Source organism: Helobdella robusta (genome assembly GCF_000326865.2).
Source record: "Helobdella robusta unplaced genomic scaffold HELROscaffold_8, whole genome shotgun sequence".
Classification (NCBI taxonomy): Eukaryota; Metazoa; Annelida; class Clitellata; order Rhynchobdellida; family Glossiphoniidae; genus Helobdella; species Helobdella robusta.
The window spans coordinates 2970169-2989123 of record NW_008705459.1 but is presented as its reverse complement, the minus strand read 5'-3'; the positions used below and the strand labels follow the sequence as shown (position 1 = coordinate 2989123).

The window sequence follows — 18955 nt, the reverse complement described above, 5'->3', positions numbered from 1 at the left end:
CCATACTTTTTTTTCCACGTTCTTCAAACAAACGCCAACGTTTTTTGTCGAGTTGTATTGTATTGTATTGTATTTTATTGTATTGTATTATGCTGTATTGTATTTTATTGTATTGGATTGTGTTGTATTGTATTGTGTTGAATTGTATTGTACTGTACTGTATGTAATTGAATTGTAATTGTAATTGTATTGTTATTGAATTGTGTTGTATTGTATTGTATTGTAGTGTGTTGTATTATCTTGTATTGTGTTGTATTGTAGTGTATTGTATTGTAGGTTGTTGTTTTGGGGTTTGGTTCCATGTAAAACTAAAACATTCACAACAAATTAGTTGGCACGTTTCGGTATATTTCTTTTGTTTGTTTTTTTTGTGTGTCGTTATATTGGATTGGATTAGTTGGTCTGTTCTCTACCTTTTACACATTAATCGCATTTGCACACGCACCATAGAAACCTTAAATTAATTTGACGTGTCTATGGCACGCCAGGCACATGGACGTGTTCTCTATTTTGTATCATGAAGGAAGTTTTTAAAAGCAACTTGTTGATTGACATTGAGAAGTAATTTTCAGTTGATATCACCATGATACACGGTCTACTTAGATGTATATGATACAACGTAAGGTCCATTCGTTTGTTTCAGGGCTGTCTTTTAGGCGCGCCGCATCCCAACTCTCACTTTAGAAACATTTGAATGACGGGAAGGTAAATGTTGAAAAATTGTTCTCAAGTTAAAAATGTCTTGCCTTGAGGTATTAATATAAAGTTAATAAGATGCATTTTTAAATTGAATGTAAGGGGTATGAATAAACATATGATGTCATTCAGAATGTCGTTATTAATTGAAAACATGGACGTTGAGAAAATATAAATGATGCAAATAATCTGGAAAAGATTTTTAGAATGTCACTGTTGATTGAAGGCAAGCACGCTGCTAAGCAAGCTCTCACTATCTTTTTTTCCATCAGTCCGTGGAAACACCCTACCACATACTGCTCGTGCTAACCAACTAAAGACGTCATAATACAGGATTTTTTAAAAATTCATTTAATTTAATCCAGATAAGATTTATAAAAATTATTTTTAGATTAACCAAGTTTGAAAACATTAGTTATTGTTATAATTTTTTTAACATAGTGAATTGTCTCTCTCTCTCTCTCTCTCTCTCTCTCTCTCTCTCTCTCTCTCTCTTTCTTCAGCAATTATTTATTCCAAAACCGTTGAATATTATCGTTACAAATTCTGAAGAATGTGTGTGTGTGTGTGTGTGTGTGCGTGTGTATGTGTGTGTGTTCTATATATTATACTGAAACCGAAACCTGTAAGAATATGCAATGCGTATTTACGTAATAAAAAATGTAAGGATATTTGTATGCGCTATGGATGGATGCTACGTGTGTCCATAGTAGTGTAATATAAGTTTAATAAATTGTCATCATCAAGTGCTTTTACAACGCACTTCACGTTCATCCATTCTTCTATGCATTCATCCATCTTTTTTTTTGCTCGTTCAGCTTTGCATCGATCTTTTTATCCATTTATCTATCCATCCATCCGTCTATCTATCTATCTGTCTATCTTTCTATCTATCTTTCTGTCCATCCATCTATCTATCTATCTATTCATATTCCAAGTGACTGTTTCTGTTCTTGCACATATCTGGCACAAATACGCATGCACATATACACACACCTTATTACACGCATGCATGAAAATGAATTGTATTATACACATAAAAATACATACATACACATATTTGTATATTTAATAGATATATAATACTTATGTTCTGCTTTATTGAACGAACGAAGGAGTCGATATGAATGAAGATAGCGTCTTGTTTGTGGCATGCAACAACAATCTTAAATTTATACATCTGTTTTTTGTTTTGTATTCTCTCTCTTTTTGTTTTTCTGTTGTCTCATTCGTTATGTTCCTTTGCTATGTGTATCAATATCACGAGCGTTTCTTCAATTATGTGTATGTATATTGTTTCTTTCAATTGTTTATTTTCAGTGATTACTTCGTTTGTTAGTTTAAGGCGAATCATCTTGTTTATTTCTATTTCCTATCTTTAGACACATCTGCCCTTTATCTTTTTTTCATCTTCCACTTCTTCCCCCTCTCCTCCTCCTGCTTATCATCATTATTATCATCAACATCTTGGTTGTCGTTATCATCATCACACTTATCATCACTTTTGTTGTTATTGTTATCATATTATCATCATCGTCGTCGTAGTCGTCATCGTCTTCATCATCATCATTGTTTTCTATGGCGTTGATCAATTTTTTATTAGTCGTTAACTCATTTTATTTGTTCGTTCACCCGTTTGTTTGTTCACCTGCTCGTTCAAACCTTCATGTCATTACTCATTCTTATATATTTAGTAACCCTTACATTCATTCATTCATTCATTCATTCATTCATTCATTCATTCATTCATTCATTCATTCATTCATTCATTCATTCATTCATTCATTCATTCATTCATTCAATTCATATAGATCATTGATTGACTACTTCTTTTATTCGTTCGTTCATTCATTTATCCATTCATTACACTCCTCCATCCATCCGTTGATCAGCATTTTTTACAATCAACGATCATGTTAATTTAATCTATCAAGTGAAAAACAACAACCCTTCAAGCTTATTTAGCCTCCTAAATTGAAAAGGAACAAAAACAGTGATTTCGTACTGGTAATGATGAGGATGGTGATGATGATGATGATGATGACTGGGACGATGATGGTGATGAGGAGGATGATGATGTACGATGATGATGATATGATGATGTTGGCAATAAGAACTTTAAATGTTTGTGGTGTATGTTTTAATGATGAAGGTAAGCTGATGAGGGTGGTTTGTTTAAAGAAATGGATGACGACGAAAGTGGTGATGATGAATATATCATGATGAGATTCAGTGATGGTTGTTCGTCTGGTAGGTGACCAGAAATATGGTGATACTGGCTTGCCAAATGTAACATCAAAGGCAAGATGAAAAAGATTAGGGTGTAAGTGCAACCGAATCATGACATAGTGATAAGGATTGTTGTGATGATGACGACGAAGATGGTGATAATCATGACGACGGTGATGAGATGATGATGGTTGTGATGCGAAGATGATTGCGATGATCAAAGAGATGACAATAATGAGAGGTGATGGGGATAATAATAATAATAACAACAACGATGATGATGATGATGATGATGATGATGATAATGATTAGAGTACAATGGATGAATATATTACCTCTAAAACAACAACATTTTTTATTATTAACGGTAATGTAATGAAACTAATGATAGCAGCGGAGATGAAGATGACGACGAAGAATGAAACAAAACTGGCAGGGGTCGTGATGATGAAGATGGTGATTAAAATGATGACAATTGATGATTAAGATTGTTGTAATGATCAAGACTGTGATGATTAAGAGTGCGATGATGACGATAATCATAACATTAATGATGCTAATGATATTGCAGTATAAATAACAGAAATGCACATAAATGCACATGTTTGAGGATGGTGATTGGTGATTGTGATAATGACGTAACTAATGGTTGATGACGACGATAATGATGACTATGAAAATGGCAATAGAACTGCTGTAATGATGATAACGATGACGATAATGACGACGATGATGGTGACGATGACGACGATGATGTATATTGAAAACTATGTTTACCCTAACTTTTATTGAGCTCTGTTAAGTCGTATTAGTTTTTTCTGTACACACCATAAATACCATTGTTCGTTGTGCTGATGATGAGGATGGTGATGACTACGACGACGAAGATGATGAGGATGGCTATGATGATGAAGATAATGATGATGATGATGACTGATCCTATGAAGTGAGAATTTGTATTAATATAAAAATGAAGACGATGATGATGATGGTGATGATGATGTTGACGATGAGTATGAGGATGAAGATGATGAATGGTTATAATTCCGACGATTTTTTCTTAAATGGTGTTAATGATGACTATAAAATTCCATGTAATTTCATGCGAGCGTGTTAATGGATGCATCATCATTCCTGTCATCATCTTATTCATGTCATCATCGTCTTCATCATCAGCATCATTTAGATTTCAATGTCATCATCATTTTAATGTCTTAGTCATCATCACTTTAATGTCGTTGTTATCATTTCTATGTCATCGTCATCATCATTTTGACGTCTTTACCGATCACATTATCATTGTACATTTTGTTCTTATCATCAATCATCACCATGTCAATATTATTAGTATGTACATTTGAATAATATTATCCATCATCAATTGTTATCACCATGGCTAACGACATCATCATCGTTACCATCTGGTTGAGAAGATTCCTGAAGTTTCTATGCTTTTTGTTTTGATTGTTGCTTAATTACGTATAATAATATATTATCTACGTATTTTTTTATCTCTTGCTAGCTATTTTTAGTTTAGTTTTGTAATAATAATAATAATAGTGATAATGATAACACTGTCGTGATATTATTGGTAATATTGTTATACAATGTGTAACTAATCTCAGAATTAGTAACGATGATGAATGTGATGAACATTACGGTGATGATAAATAATACGATGACGAATTATGGTTAGTTCGTTTGGGATTGCTTGCTTGCATGATGAAGATGATGATGACAACGATGATAAAGACGACAGTTAAGATAATCAGGATGTCGTTGTCAAAAAGGATGTTGAGATGATGAGGAAAATGATTATGAAATGGTTGATAAGGAACTGAGTTGATAAATAACGATAGCGAAGATGATGACGGCGAAAAGGATAATGGTGAAGATGATGATGGGGAAGCTGATGATGACGAAGATGATGATGACGAAGCTGATGATGACGAAGCTGATGATGACGAAGATGATGATGATAATAATGACAAAGACTATTTAGGAAAAGGATGACGATAACGGTGATGATGACGACGACGACGACAAAGATGATGTGAGTGAATGATGCGTTTTTTTATTTTCCTCATCTGATCTCTTTAGGGGATAAGATGGCATTTTTTTGTTCTGCTGGCATTTCACTCAATAATCATATGACTTATTATTTCTACACATTCATGCGCACTCGCGCGCACACAAACAAACACACATAAATATACACATACACACGCACAAAAAACACATATATAATCCTTTTTTGCCAGCCCAAACTCAGAAACATGCATCAAATTAAACAGTACATACACAAACGTATGCTATCTATGTGTGTGTTTGTTGGTTTGTTTGTGTGTGTGTGTTTGTTTGTTTGTGTGTTTGTTGTGTATGTGTGTTTGTATGTGTGCGTGTGTGTGTGTGTGTGTGTATAAACACACACAAAACTTGGTGTAAATGCATGTTCTGTATGTTTTATAATAATAATGTTCACACGTCATATTGGTATTAAAAATGAAGTTAGATGTGTGGCTTACAACAAATTTTTGTATGTATGTATGGATGGATGAATGGAAAGATGGATTGAAGCAGCTTTTTATTAATTTGATGACGGATTGGTGGATGGTTGAGAGATTAATGAATAAAATGCATGATTTATGGATGGATGGAAGGATAGAAGGATGGATTGATGACTGATATAAATTGTATATATTAGGATTGTTTGATGGATGGTGTATTTGAAGAGTTAAAGATTTAAATTGCTGATAAAATAGTTTAAGTGTAGATTTGTTGGGCCGTTGATACATGTATGGATAAATGAATGGATACATGGATGGATAGATGAATGGATACATGGATGGATAGATGAATGGATACATGGATGGATAGATGAATGGATACATTGATACCAATATAAAGGTAGATGGATAAACAATTGGATTGCTGGATGAATGGATGGAGATGAGTGGATGGATGGATAGATGGATGAGTCGATGTACTACATTTTGAATGAATGAATTAATGAGTGAATGCATGGATGGATGAATTGATGAATGAAGAGCGAGTAAATAATCAAATGAATTGTATCTGAAGATTGATCATTATTATTGTTATTATTATTATTGTTGATGACGTCAACGTTTCGTCATCATTAGTTCGAAATGTTTTTTCTTTCTGAGCCATGACTGGTGAGCGGTTGTTGTCGATGGTGATGTTGATGACGATGATGAGGATGGTGATGTGAACGTTTCATTACATTCGTTTTAAGACTGCACAAATTAAATAAGGAAATGAATGAATGAATGAATGAAGGAATGAATGAAGGAACGACTGAGCGAAAGAATGAAGGAATGGATGATTAACCTTCTTAAGTTTTTACATTTTTAAGTCTTATCTTCATCTATTAGTCTGTAAAATTTTTATTTTTCAATAATTTTGTTTTGTCAGAAATGCCTTGAATCTTCTAAATTCTTTTTTTTTAAATTCCATGTATTGTTGTTTTTTGTTGTTTTGTTGTTTATTCATTTTTTAAAAGTTTTATTGCGACTACAACGGCGACTTTTACTGCTCTTACCACTACTGCTATTACTACTTGCAGCTTCTTTCTTTTGTAACACATTTTGAACTTTTGAAAGAAGCGCCATGGTCGATAAATATGTATTATGTGTATTTAATATGATGTACGAATGTGTGCTGTGTATGTGCTGTGTGTGTATGTGTTTTTATGTATTGTGTAGTGTATGTGTTATGTATATATGTTTGTGTGTGTTGCCTATGTAGAATGTGTGTGTGCGTGTGTGTGTGTGTGTTTATGTGTGTGACGTATGTAGAATGTGTGTGTGCGTGTATGTGTGTGTTTATGTGTGTGACGTATGTAGAATGTGTGTGTGCGTGTGTATGTATGTGTTTTTGTGTGTATGATGTATTGTATGTTTTGACCAGCAATCCAATCAATTATATTATGACGATGAGTAAGTTGATGGATGGATATCGCTGTACTATATTTTGTTTATCATTAACTAAATTGTTTTAAATCTCTGAAAATTTTTTTTATTTTTTTTTAAATATTATAACGTGAGAAATATATAAAATATTTTAATAAACAGAAACTGAAAATAAATCTGAATACTCATGTGTTAAAAGTTTTTGATTCATATGCACACGCATGCACCTACACACAACTCACGCACACTCACACACACACACACAACAAACACACACACACACACACACACACACACAAGGTATTACGGAATGCCCTTAATTATGTGTTATTTTAGATAGAAAACATAAATTTAGGAAGCAATTATATCAGGGCAGAATTAGTTAACATAGCCATTTCATTCACCCTTGCTAGTGTGTATGTATATTTTTTTAATTTTATTTATGTTTTTTTTAAATTATTTTAATACTAGTGTTGTGGCATAACTTTTGCCACTTTATTTTGTTCATTTAATTTGGTTTTTCATCTATTTCGTCAATTTGTCTTGATGGCATGTTAATCTATTATGTTTACAGATTTTTTTAAAATAACAATCTCCACGGTTAGACGAAGAACAGACTTCAAAATCATCACTGACATCCTCCTCTTCTTCTTCCTCATCATCATCATCCTCATCCACAACAACAACATGCTGACCAAAATGACGACATTAACGTCGACAACCTCATCATAACATCAACGAATGATGTCACTATCAAGGACATCATCAGCAACAGTAGAAGCAACAACAACAACGTCAAATAATCAGAAGACGACAACGGTTAAAAGACGATACATCAATCAAACAAACGTTACTCAACATCAATGTACAACAACAACAACAACAACAACAGCGGTGGCGATAACAGTTATTCAATTAATTTTCGGGCAATCCCGGCCCGGGAAAACCCAAATTTGACATGGAAGAAAGCAAATATAGCTCATGTTCAAAATGCCGATACTGCTGGACATCGGAGCGTAGTTGTCACTTCCAACAAGATCAACAATAACAACAATAACAACAACATTAATCATCATGATAATAATAATTACGTCAAAAGAAGGTCGTTACTAGCTCTGACGTCAGATTCTCTGATGCACGGACACTCGGCACCGGACGTTCACGCGTCGCCATCTTCATCCTCCTCCTCCTCCTCCTCATCATCCATCACCCAAAACTCCAAACCACACCGCATCACAACCAAGAAGACAACTCATACAATTCACGTACTTCCAAGTTCCAGATCGTCGAGTCACACAAGCATCACAAACCACAATGCTGATGATGAAGATGAGGATGAAGTTGAAATCTTCATCGGGCACCCCCCAACGAAGGGCGCAACCAAAACTGTTCATCACGATCTTTCCTCCCTCCAGCCCAACATCTCCTCATTAACTTCTGCTGAGGCATCTAGTCACGTGAGCAGGTTTTCTCAGCAACAGCAGCAGAGAGTTCTGGACCAGCAAATGCTTTACCAGCAAAAACTTGCCCAGCAACGACGACAGCAACAACAGCTACAACAGCAGCAACTGCAGCAACAACTTGAGCAGCAGCTACAAAAACCTCAAAGTCATCAACAATATGCACAACGACTTCAAACAAAGGGCCTTACAAACAGACCCAACTCTGAGAGAATACCCATTTTCTCGCCCACAAATACTTCAACAAATTCAACTATAATGATAACCTCCTCGTCCGTTGTTAAAAAAAGTAGCAACAAGAACAACACCAATAGTTCAAATAATAAAAATAATACTCAATCTGACAAAAAATCAGACTTGGAAATACCAATCGTAACGGCCAGAGTGAGCCACAGTTACGAATACATTCGAACCTCGGTGGTTCAGCCGGGTTCTCTCATAGGTCCGTGCACGTCTCAGGTCTTTCAGGTGCCAGCAGAGGATGTTATGAACTTTGACCCCGCTGAAAGGTTCAAACTCATCTTGGAAGATTTCAAATCGCGTCCGAATGATGACGAGGACACTGTCGCTTCCGACGCTGCTAAAAATAATGCCAGGAATATTAATGTTGTTAATATAACTACAAAACCTGTGAGCAGTGTTGCGATGCCCAATGATGACGGCAACGATGGTGACGACGACGACGATGAACGCCCACATTTGGCCACAAATCTTTCCAACAACAATAACGGTGAAAACGATAACGACATCACATTTAGAAACAAAAATAATGCAACACTAGTCCGCGATAACAATAACCACGACACCAGTTTCACCTCTCATCAAGTATCTCCTCAGTCGCAACCCCAAATACAGAGAACCTACCAGCAGCAGCAACAACTCAACAACAGCCTGGAAGAATGTAGTGACCTCGACATTACAAATAAACCTTGCCCTCTGGTGCGCAAAAACTCCATGCGTCGTAAGGATAGTTCACCTCTCTCTAAACCGGAAACAGGTGGAATGTTCCGGAAGGAAAGTCTTCTCAAATCTTTGGCTTCTACTTCAAAAGAAGTGAAGAAGAGTTCTTCCCACAAAAGTAGAATGGCGGATCTCGGATCGGTTGGGAACAAAAGCAGGGACAACAGCACAACTGCCAAGAAGTTAGTTATCAACCAACAACTTTTGTGCTTTCCTCCTTACAAATTCATTTTTATAAAAACAGTATCAGTGACCTTATGTACGTTTGGTTATTTGTGTAAACGTATTTGAATGCATCTGTCTGTGGTTTTTTTTCTATTTGATTATATATTTATATGCCTGTGCATGCATGTGTGCGCGCGTGCGTGTGTGTGTGTTTGTGCGTGTGTGTGTGTGTGTGTGTGTACGAATAGCGATCAGACACTTTTACACTCAAGGGGATGGTACAGAGAGGTTATCGTAAATAACGCGCTGGTAATATAAATGTGCATTGGCTGGTGTTCATTGCAATTAGTTTCGCTGAAAACAAGCAGAATGTCATGCAACATACATGTTAAACTGTACAAAAATTAATCTAAACTAAGGTTAAACAAAACTAGAGATAAACTGTACGACAACTGTTGAATAATGTTGAAGGACAAACACTTTCAGAGTTGAAAAAATCTTACAACGCAGAGGAAGCAAACCACAGGAAAAGTTTACAGGTGCATCAGCAGATGAACCGATGTCTGAAGCATCTACAGAATATCTCGAGAAGAGTTACGGTGAGTTAGTTACGTGATGTTTGCGATTATGATGTTTCTGAGGGTGATGATATTCACAAGTAGATGAGGATGATGATGTTTAGGATGAAGATGACGTGATTACAACGTTAAAGAATGTTGTTTTCATGATGGAAGTTGCTGCGTTGGAGTATATTTTTAGCCTGGTAACAGCTCCTGTGCTATTTTTTTCCCCATTTCACAACTCAAAAAAATACTAGTTGATTTAAAACATTTGCCATATGTGCATTTTTAAAAAGAAATGATATTCAATTTAAAAAAAAAAGAAACAAGATGTAATTGTGAGAAATTTTCGAATGAAATTCAACAGAGAAAATAGAGGTGGTCCTAAGGAAGGAAGAAGGAGGCTACGGCATCACATTGAGAGGTCAGCAGCCTGTTCTGGTCAACTCCGTCAGAGAGAGTTAGATGCCCATCTATTCATTCATTCATTCATTCATTCATTCATTCATTCATTCATTCATTCATTCATTCATTCATTCATTCATTCACTCATTCATTCATTTATTCATTCATTCACTCATTCATTCATTCATTCATCCATTCATTCGTTTTATTGTTTATTCACGTTTTTAATTCTCAAGTTAATTTGTTTTTTTTTATTCATTAATTTTTGATTGGTGATGTCCTGATTACACTTTGTATGAAGCTCGTTTGGTATTTGTTTCAACTTTTCATCAGCTATTTTTTGTAGTGTTTTTTTTCTTTCTATTTTGCATCTCTTGAAATGCTTGAGATCGACTTTTTTAAATTTGTATTTTTTCCGTTTTTTGACCTTTTTTTTAAACAACAACATCTAAATATTTATTTTTATTTCTGCCTTCTAATGCAGTTTACTTTTTTATATACTATGCTGCTTTTCTGTATGTATGCATAGCATACAGTACAGAGTAATGAATTTGGCCTCACTTCAATCAACCCATAAGTTCCTCTGTTATGTAAACAATTTTCTATTTGGCATTATTTTTCATAAAGTCTAAAGAGAAAATTAAAAAGAAACAAATTATTGCGAAAATGATAACACTCTCATTTCTCTTTTGTTTTGTTACACTTGTTCAGTATAATTTTGATACACACACCCATACACACACCCATACACACACACAAACCACACACACACACACACAAATATGTATGCGTATACACTTATACACACAACGTTTTTATGCTCGAGTTTGCATCTTTAAAAGGAGACATAGCACGGTTGTATAATTAAATTGTTTGCATCTTTAGCGTGTGCACGTTTGTATGTTTGTTTGTTTGTTCACATGTTTGTTTTCTGGTGCGACGTGCTGATTGGTTGGCTCTCTTCAACTGCATTTATGTTGTTTTGTTTATTTTTTTTACATTTTTTCTTCTGTAGAGAATGTTGTTTTTCCTCAGAAGAATATGAATAGTGCAGCAAAAAAAACTGAAATGCTCTTTATAAGTCTAGAGCAATATCAACTCAACAGGGATTGTACTGAATGATTGGGGATGATATTACTGCTGATACTTCTGCTGCTTTTGCTGCTTGCTACTACTACTGCCGCTACTACTACTACTACCTACTACTACTTGTAGTAGTACCACTGTCATTTTATCACTATCACTACTATTAACCTTATCACCCAAATGGCATATCATTACCTCATCTTCATTTTATTTTTTACTAATTCGAACCAAATTATTATACCTTTGACAACTCAATTAAAATTTTCTTTTGATTATATTATCTATAAAAAGTTGAAAAATTGTTGACTAGATAAGAGATACCGTGTCTAAAGTAGGATATATCAAATGTTGATACACATGATTTATTTTTATGCAATACAATATATACCAATTTCGCTAATACTAATTGTAATGAAAGCACTTGTTTTGATGTTTCTGATTTCATTGATGTGTATTGTATGTACACTGGATTGCACCTGAGTGCTGCATTTATATGCAGTTTGGTTACACATATATATATACACATACACACGCATACACACACGCACACACACGCATACACACACGCATACACACGCATACACACACGCACACACACGCACACACATATATAACAAATATATATTTTACATGTGTGTATGATTGCGCGCGCGTGCGTGTGTTTAAAAATATTTAAAAAAAATAGCTGGTGTATCATATTTCAATCAACCTTATAGATTAACATACCTCCCTTATGTATGTGCATCAAAATGTGTCTTCATATTTCGATTATATTTGTACGTATTGTGTTATTGTTGTTGCATAAACATATTTGTATCGATATAGTATAAATGTTTTAAATAAAAATACATGTTTTTTTGTGTATGGATGTGTATGTATGTGTATGTGTGAGTGATATGTATATAGATGTTTGTGTGTATATTTACTTGACGTTCCCAAATTAAAATGATCTACCTTGCTTGATTGGAAGAACAAACAACTGCACGCACGCACACCACACACACACACACAAACATAAACACACAAACACACACACAACACTCATGTAAGTCTCTTTATTCGGATGTCGTCACGTAGGAGCAATATTTGATGAAACAGCATCCGACCTTCCAACGATCACGTGCTTATTTTTTATATTTATAAATATTTTTTTTTCATGATTTTCAAAATTATTTTTTCTATGTTTTTTTTTAAAGTACAAAAATTCTAACACGCATGTTTTGACTTGAGATGATGATAAAAAAATTATGGAAACAAATTTTTTCTTCTAAGAATTAGAAAATAATTTTCACACCACAGATGGAGTCGCTGCTAAAAATAACGTCAGGGAGGGTGATATCATATTTAAGGTTTGCTTCTGCTTTTTTTAGTTTTTCAGTCAATCAAACGAATGGTTGGTTGGCTGGTTGATTGATTTATTGGTCCATTCATTATTATCATTGATTGACTCATTCATTCATTCAACGGTTGATTTATTGATTGACTTGACTAATTAATTGGATGATTAATAGATAGATAGATAAATCTTAGATCGATCGGTCGGTCGGTTGGTCGATTGATTGATTGATTGATTGATTGATTGGTTGATTGATTGATTGATTGATTGATTGATTGATTGATTGATTGATTGATTGATTGATTGATTGATTGATTGATTGATTGATTGATTGATTGATTGATTGATTGATTGATTGATTGATTGATTGATTGACGTGACTGCCAACTAATTAATCACATATTTTTGCTCTTCAATGTTCTTTTTACAAATGCTATAAAATATTATCAATTAGAAAATAAATAGTTATTATTATCATTGAAATGGTAATATAAATAAATTTGACTTCAGATTAACGGCAAGCTGGTTGCCAAGCAAGGTCACGAGTCTGTTGTCAACTCTTTTCAAAGTTAGTCATTGTTATCATAATTTGTACTATCATCATTTTTATCGTTGTTATCATTCTATGTTGTTCGTCATCATTATTTCCACTGATGTTTCAAGCCATTCTTATCATCACCGGTCATGCTATTCATCAACATCATTATCATAATTTACAGCTATTATAAGTCATCATCATCGTTATCATCATAATGATTATCATTATCTTCACTCACATTACTCATAATCATCATCATCATATTGTTGCATACACATCACTGCCATCATTTGTGTCACTCACTCACTCACTCACTCACTCACTCACTCACTCACTCACTCACTCACTCACTCACTCACTCACTCACTCAATCATTCACTCACTCATCATTAGTCATCAACCATTCTTACTCATGTCATATAGTTGAATTGTTTGTTCGTTGTATTGGTTCCTACAACTCATTTAATTTCAATACAAAATGAGAATAAAAGCTTCTTTTGTTAAATTCTCTCCTACCACTGCTAAAGTTTTTTATCCATTTTCTCAAAAACTCATTACTACTCATTCTACTACTACTCTTGCTACTACTACTCTTGCTACTACTATTATTATTATACTACATCGTTAATAATGTTTCTATTACTGTTACTTCTGTTGTTTGTATTTTGCCATTTTAATTGCTACTGATAATGCTTAGACTACTACTACTGTTATTGCCACTGCTTTTATTATCGCTGCCGCTTCTGTCGCTACGCTACTACTACCGCTACTACTACTACAACTAGAATCACATCAACAACAACTGCTACTACTACTACAACAACTTGTGCTGCTATTCATATTTTTGTCATTACTACAATTATTTTTACTACAGATATTAACAATGCTACCTTTGATCTTTTTTTTTGTGTGGATATACTGCTACTACTATTAGCAGGCAATTTTACTGAATATTGGGTCAGTTTGGAGATGCGTATTTGGAGATAAATGCAAATGCCCTGACCTGACCTTATTTTTGTGTCATTGTTATGAAGGTCGTGTTTTATTTAAATGGTAAAAAAAAATAAATTGGCTGACGTTGTTCTAGATTTGTAAAATTTGCTACGTATTTTCTGTATACAAAATATAGATTTACTATTACTATTTTATGTTTCTTACTAAAGTAACACACACGCACACACACACACATACATATATATATACACGAATTATTATTATTACATTTATCTTGTTGTAGTTGCTGTTCTTGCCAACGATGTCATCATTTGTGTCTCTTGTTAATAGTAATTAATATTTAATTTTCATTTCAAGTTTTTGAAGTGTTAAGCTGATTATATAATGTAAATGAAGACATCATTCAGTGACCCGCTGTGTCATACATACACTCGCACACTTAAATAGATAGATTACAATTGTGAGCGTAATATGTTTGTATGTATGTGTGCGTTTGTGTGTATGTGAGCGTTTGTTTGTATGTGGGTGTTTGTAAGTGTGTGTGTGTGTGTGTGTTTGTGTGTGTTTGTAAGTGCGCGTCTGAATGTCAGTTGAATGTAGGTGTCGTTTTATTTAATTGTCCGACTGTCTCTTTGATATTTGGATGAAGTTTATTTGCCGATCTCTTCGTCATAATCGTCAGCGTTGACATCATTATCATCGTCGTCGTTATTCTGTGGCTGTCGGGGTTGTTGTGGTTGTTATAAATTATTTTGTTTCATTTTAAAATCACCAAGTTGATCATTGTTTGCGATCATCCATTAGTACTATCCTAAATATACTCTGCATAGCTATTAACATTATCATCTTTAGCATCGTAATTGCTAACATTTTCATCATCATCGTCGTCATCATTATTATCGATAGCTTCATCATTAATGTCGTCGTCATCATCACCGATTGTCATCATCGTCAACACAGCGCAACGTAAAATTATATTATTAGCAACTGACAATTAGTGTTTGATCGTTCGTTATCGATCGATTGGCAGGGTGGCCGTGAATTTATTGTGGAAACGTGCCTGTGTACAACAAAACATGTACGTACTACGTGTGTGTGTGTTTGTGCGCGCGTGTGTGTGTATTTGTGTGTAGGTATGTGTCTGATAGATATAGATTCGTATGTTATGTTTGTATGTATTTATGTACGTTTATGACATGCGTTAGTGAAGTACTCAGTGAAGTACTTTTTTGCTTTCTTATGTGTATGTACAAATTATATAGTTGAAAATGCTTCTATGTCCTCAATAAATCTTCTATGTGTGGTCCGTTTTTTGTAATAAGTACTTACACACTTAGACAGACAGATACACATACACACACACACACACATACACACATTGACGACGATACCGAAATTAGAGAAAACCAAGCAAAATCCAACACAACCCATTCACTTTCACAACTCGATCATGATTTGCCTTTGTGTTGGTAGTCACGTAGTTGATGTGTAAGATAAGCTTTTTTTTCTTTGGTAATATAACTTCTCTTTTAATTTGTTATCTATCAAATTAAGAGGCTGGATATTGAAAATGTTACAACCGCTACTACTCTTCGCGTTAACTCTCTCGTCTGATTGACAATAATAATAGAGAAAAAAAGATCTCTAAAACCTTGAGAGAGCCCGCTGTTAACATGAACATTATTATTTGAAGCACTGTTTCTTTTTGTTGCTGTTGTTTTAATACTGGTAATAATTGTTAATAACATTAACGTCAATAATTTGTATACAAAAAACAAATATTATATGTATGTGTATTTTTTGATGAGTGATACATTTTTGTTGCCATGCTACTTGCTAACGCGTGGGCATTTGTTACTCAACTTTGTTACATTTATGTTTATTTAGGCAATGTGGGGTTTTTCTTTTCAAGATGTTCATTACGCTGCTTCACAACACACGCACACACACTCACACACACAAACACTCCTCTCTCTCTCTCTCTCTCTCTCTCTCTTTCTCTTTCTATATATATATATATATATATATATATATATATATATATTCCAGACCTGCTCCACATATATATATATATATATATATATATATATATATATATATATATGAGTGTTTGTGTGTGTGAGTGTGTGTATATACATATTACATTATACGAAATTAATATATCAAATTCTATATGTGTATATGAACGATTATTTCTTTTATATATGATCAAATTTTTACGCAAATAAATATATATATTGTACATTATAAGAATAATATTAAGACATAAACACACATACACACACGCTCGCACACACACACACACACACACACACGTTCACACTTGCACACGTATTTTTTGAAATAATTGTTATATGGTGTTCACGTTGTGATAGACCCAATGGGTTCTTGAAGCTTGATGACAGCTTCGTGGTAATCATTTAAAATTCTATACAAGTGTTATATACATCAAATTTTTTACTATGTGTGGGTGTGTGTAAGATAGTGAAAGAGTGGGGGAGAGAGAGAGAGAGAGGGATTGGTTAAATCCATTCTTTTAAGCTTATTTTATGTATTTGCTTTATAACTAACATTTAAATCTATTGTATTCGATATAATAACATTCATTTATTCCTTTTATACATGCCATATTAATATATAGTAGTATATGTATAAATATATATATATATATATATATATATATATACATAAGACATGCGTGTCATACTTTATGTATAAAAGGATATGCTTGATTTGGCCATGTCGGTTTATTAATTTGGTGGACTTTTCATTCAATTTAGTTTATGAGTACAGTTCTTAAATGTTTATGTTTCATTCGTTATTTGCCGCATAACTAATTATTATTAAATATCTGTTTGTTTTGTTTAACTTTTTCAATTATTTCACAATTTTTTGTATTTTATCTGCTGCATTAAAGTAACTAAATTATAAATTATTGATTAATGTAATCAACGTCTTAGTAAATTTTGATATGGTTTAGATAAATATAGATACAATATATATCTTTATGTATTTTATATAGATATAGCTAGCTAAGTCAGTTGTTAAATATGGTTGATACAAAAATCTAACCGACAAAAATAATGAAAGTATCTTTATGTCATAATCTGGATTATCATATGGTGAAATCTCTAGAAAGCCCGTCAGATATGATGACGTCATCAGCAGTAGCAGCGGCGGCACAAACGTCATCGTCACTATCATCATTATTATTACTACCGCCGTCCTTTCCGGTTTCACGGCGTTGCGACTTCTATTACGAGAAATTTGAAATGATCGCCAGAGAGGGTCTGCTGTATTATAAAGATTGCGAGATCCTGGGCGACGGTGATATTAAAAGGCTGGGCAGATTGTCGAGTTCTGGTTGCATTGAGGAATACCTGGATTGGGGTGTGCCTGGTGTTACTAAGATACAAAGGAAATGTTTTAGTGTATTTCAAGATGGCTTCCAGAAAAGAGCCACCAGTTTGAGATATCCGTCAAAGAAAGTTCCAAAGTTGAAAAACGCTGTCTTTCGTCAAAAACCAAATTGTCCACTGCCACAACAAAAACTGCAGCCACAAACAGATGAAAATTTAAATAAGTTGAAAGATCAACAAGAATGTCAAACATCCCGTGAACCAGTTGTTGAAGTAAAAGACTGCACCCGCAGTTGCGACCATGATCATGCTATCGACATTAACAACAATACGAACAGCATAGATGTCGTCTGTACTGACGCTGTTGAAGTCGAGAGCAGTAAAACTGACATTGTGGCAGAGGCTAAAGCTACAGTTCCTGACACACACAACCGCACGTGTTGCAAAGAAATCGCCCTATGTAAAAACATTCAAAACAGTTCTCGAAGGCTACTGGAGAGATTGTCATATATGTCGAACAGCCGACGACAACAACGACTGCAGAAACAACTTTTAAAACCACAGCTGCAACACACGCAGCACGTTCATCATCAGCAACTAAACTCATCGCAGACAAAGTCATTACCTTTGAACTTAACTTCTCATCCAGAAGAAACAGGACATCTAGAAGAACAACATCTCCAACAACATCAGTCACGAACACATCAACGTCATTCATATCATTGTACGTCACAACAACAACACAATTCAAAGCTACTGTCACATCAACAGTCGCAGTTACACAACACACCAAAACCTCAGCAGTCAGCGCAACAACATCTACACATAGGCCAAACACAAATCATAATGAACAACACAACCACAAACATTTATCCCACCGGGGACTGCACCAACAACACAAACGCTTCAATCAACTACGGTAAAAACCTAGGCGACATTGATGACATGAGGAATAGTGATGAAAACAACAACAATTGTATCAACAAACTTGACAGGAGCTGCAACAGTTATGACATTAACGCAAATAGTATTAACCATAACGACATTAATGACACCAACATAAGCAGCAAAATAAACGATAAAGACATTAACGCTGATGACACGAATATGACACTACAAAGGTACAGAACGGTCAGATACAAGAAGGGTAGATCGTTTAAAAGTGGATTAAATAGGAAGGAATCCATGCTGCAGAAAATTACGGGCAAACATGGTTGGACGTTGTTTCTCAGTTGTCGAGATATTTTCTTCACAGGGCTATATTTTATAAAATAA

At 34.2% G+C, this 18955-nt stretch overlaps 2 protein-coding genes across 2 annotated transcripts; both read left to right on the top strand.

Moving 5' to 3' along the window:
* Positions 1–7720: 7720 nt before the first annotated feature.
* HELRODRAFT_165614 (hypothetical protein) lies at positions 7721–13849 on the top strand (the record flags this gene model as incomplete). Its single annotated transcript, XM_009032150.1, has 6 exons — positions 7721–9459; positions 9953–10041; positions 10370–10462; positions 12793–12842; positions 13340–13397; positions 13761–13849. 6 exons carry the CDS (start codon positions 7721–7723, stop codon positions 13847–13849), a joined length of 2118 nt encoding a protein of 705 aa, XP_009030398.1.
* A 3555-nt stretch (positions 13850–17404) lies between these two features.
* On the top strand, positions 17405–18955 carry HELRODRAFT_165613 (hypothetical protein; the record flags this gene model as incomplete). Its single annotated transcript, XM_009032149.1, has 1 exon — positions 17405–18955. One exon carries the CDS (start codon positions 17405–17407, stop codon positions 18953–18955), a length of 1551 nt encoding a protein of 516 aa, XP_009030397.1.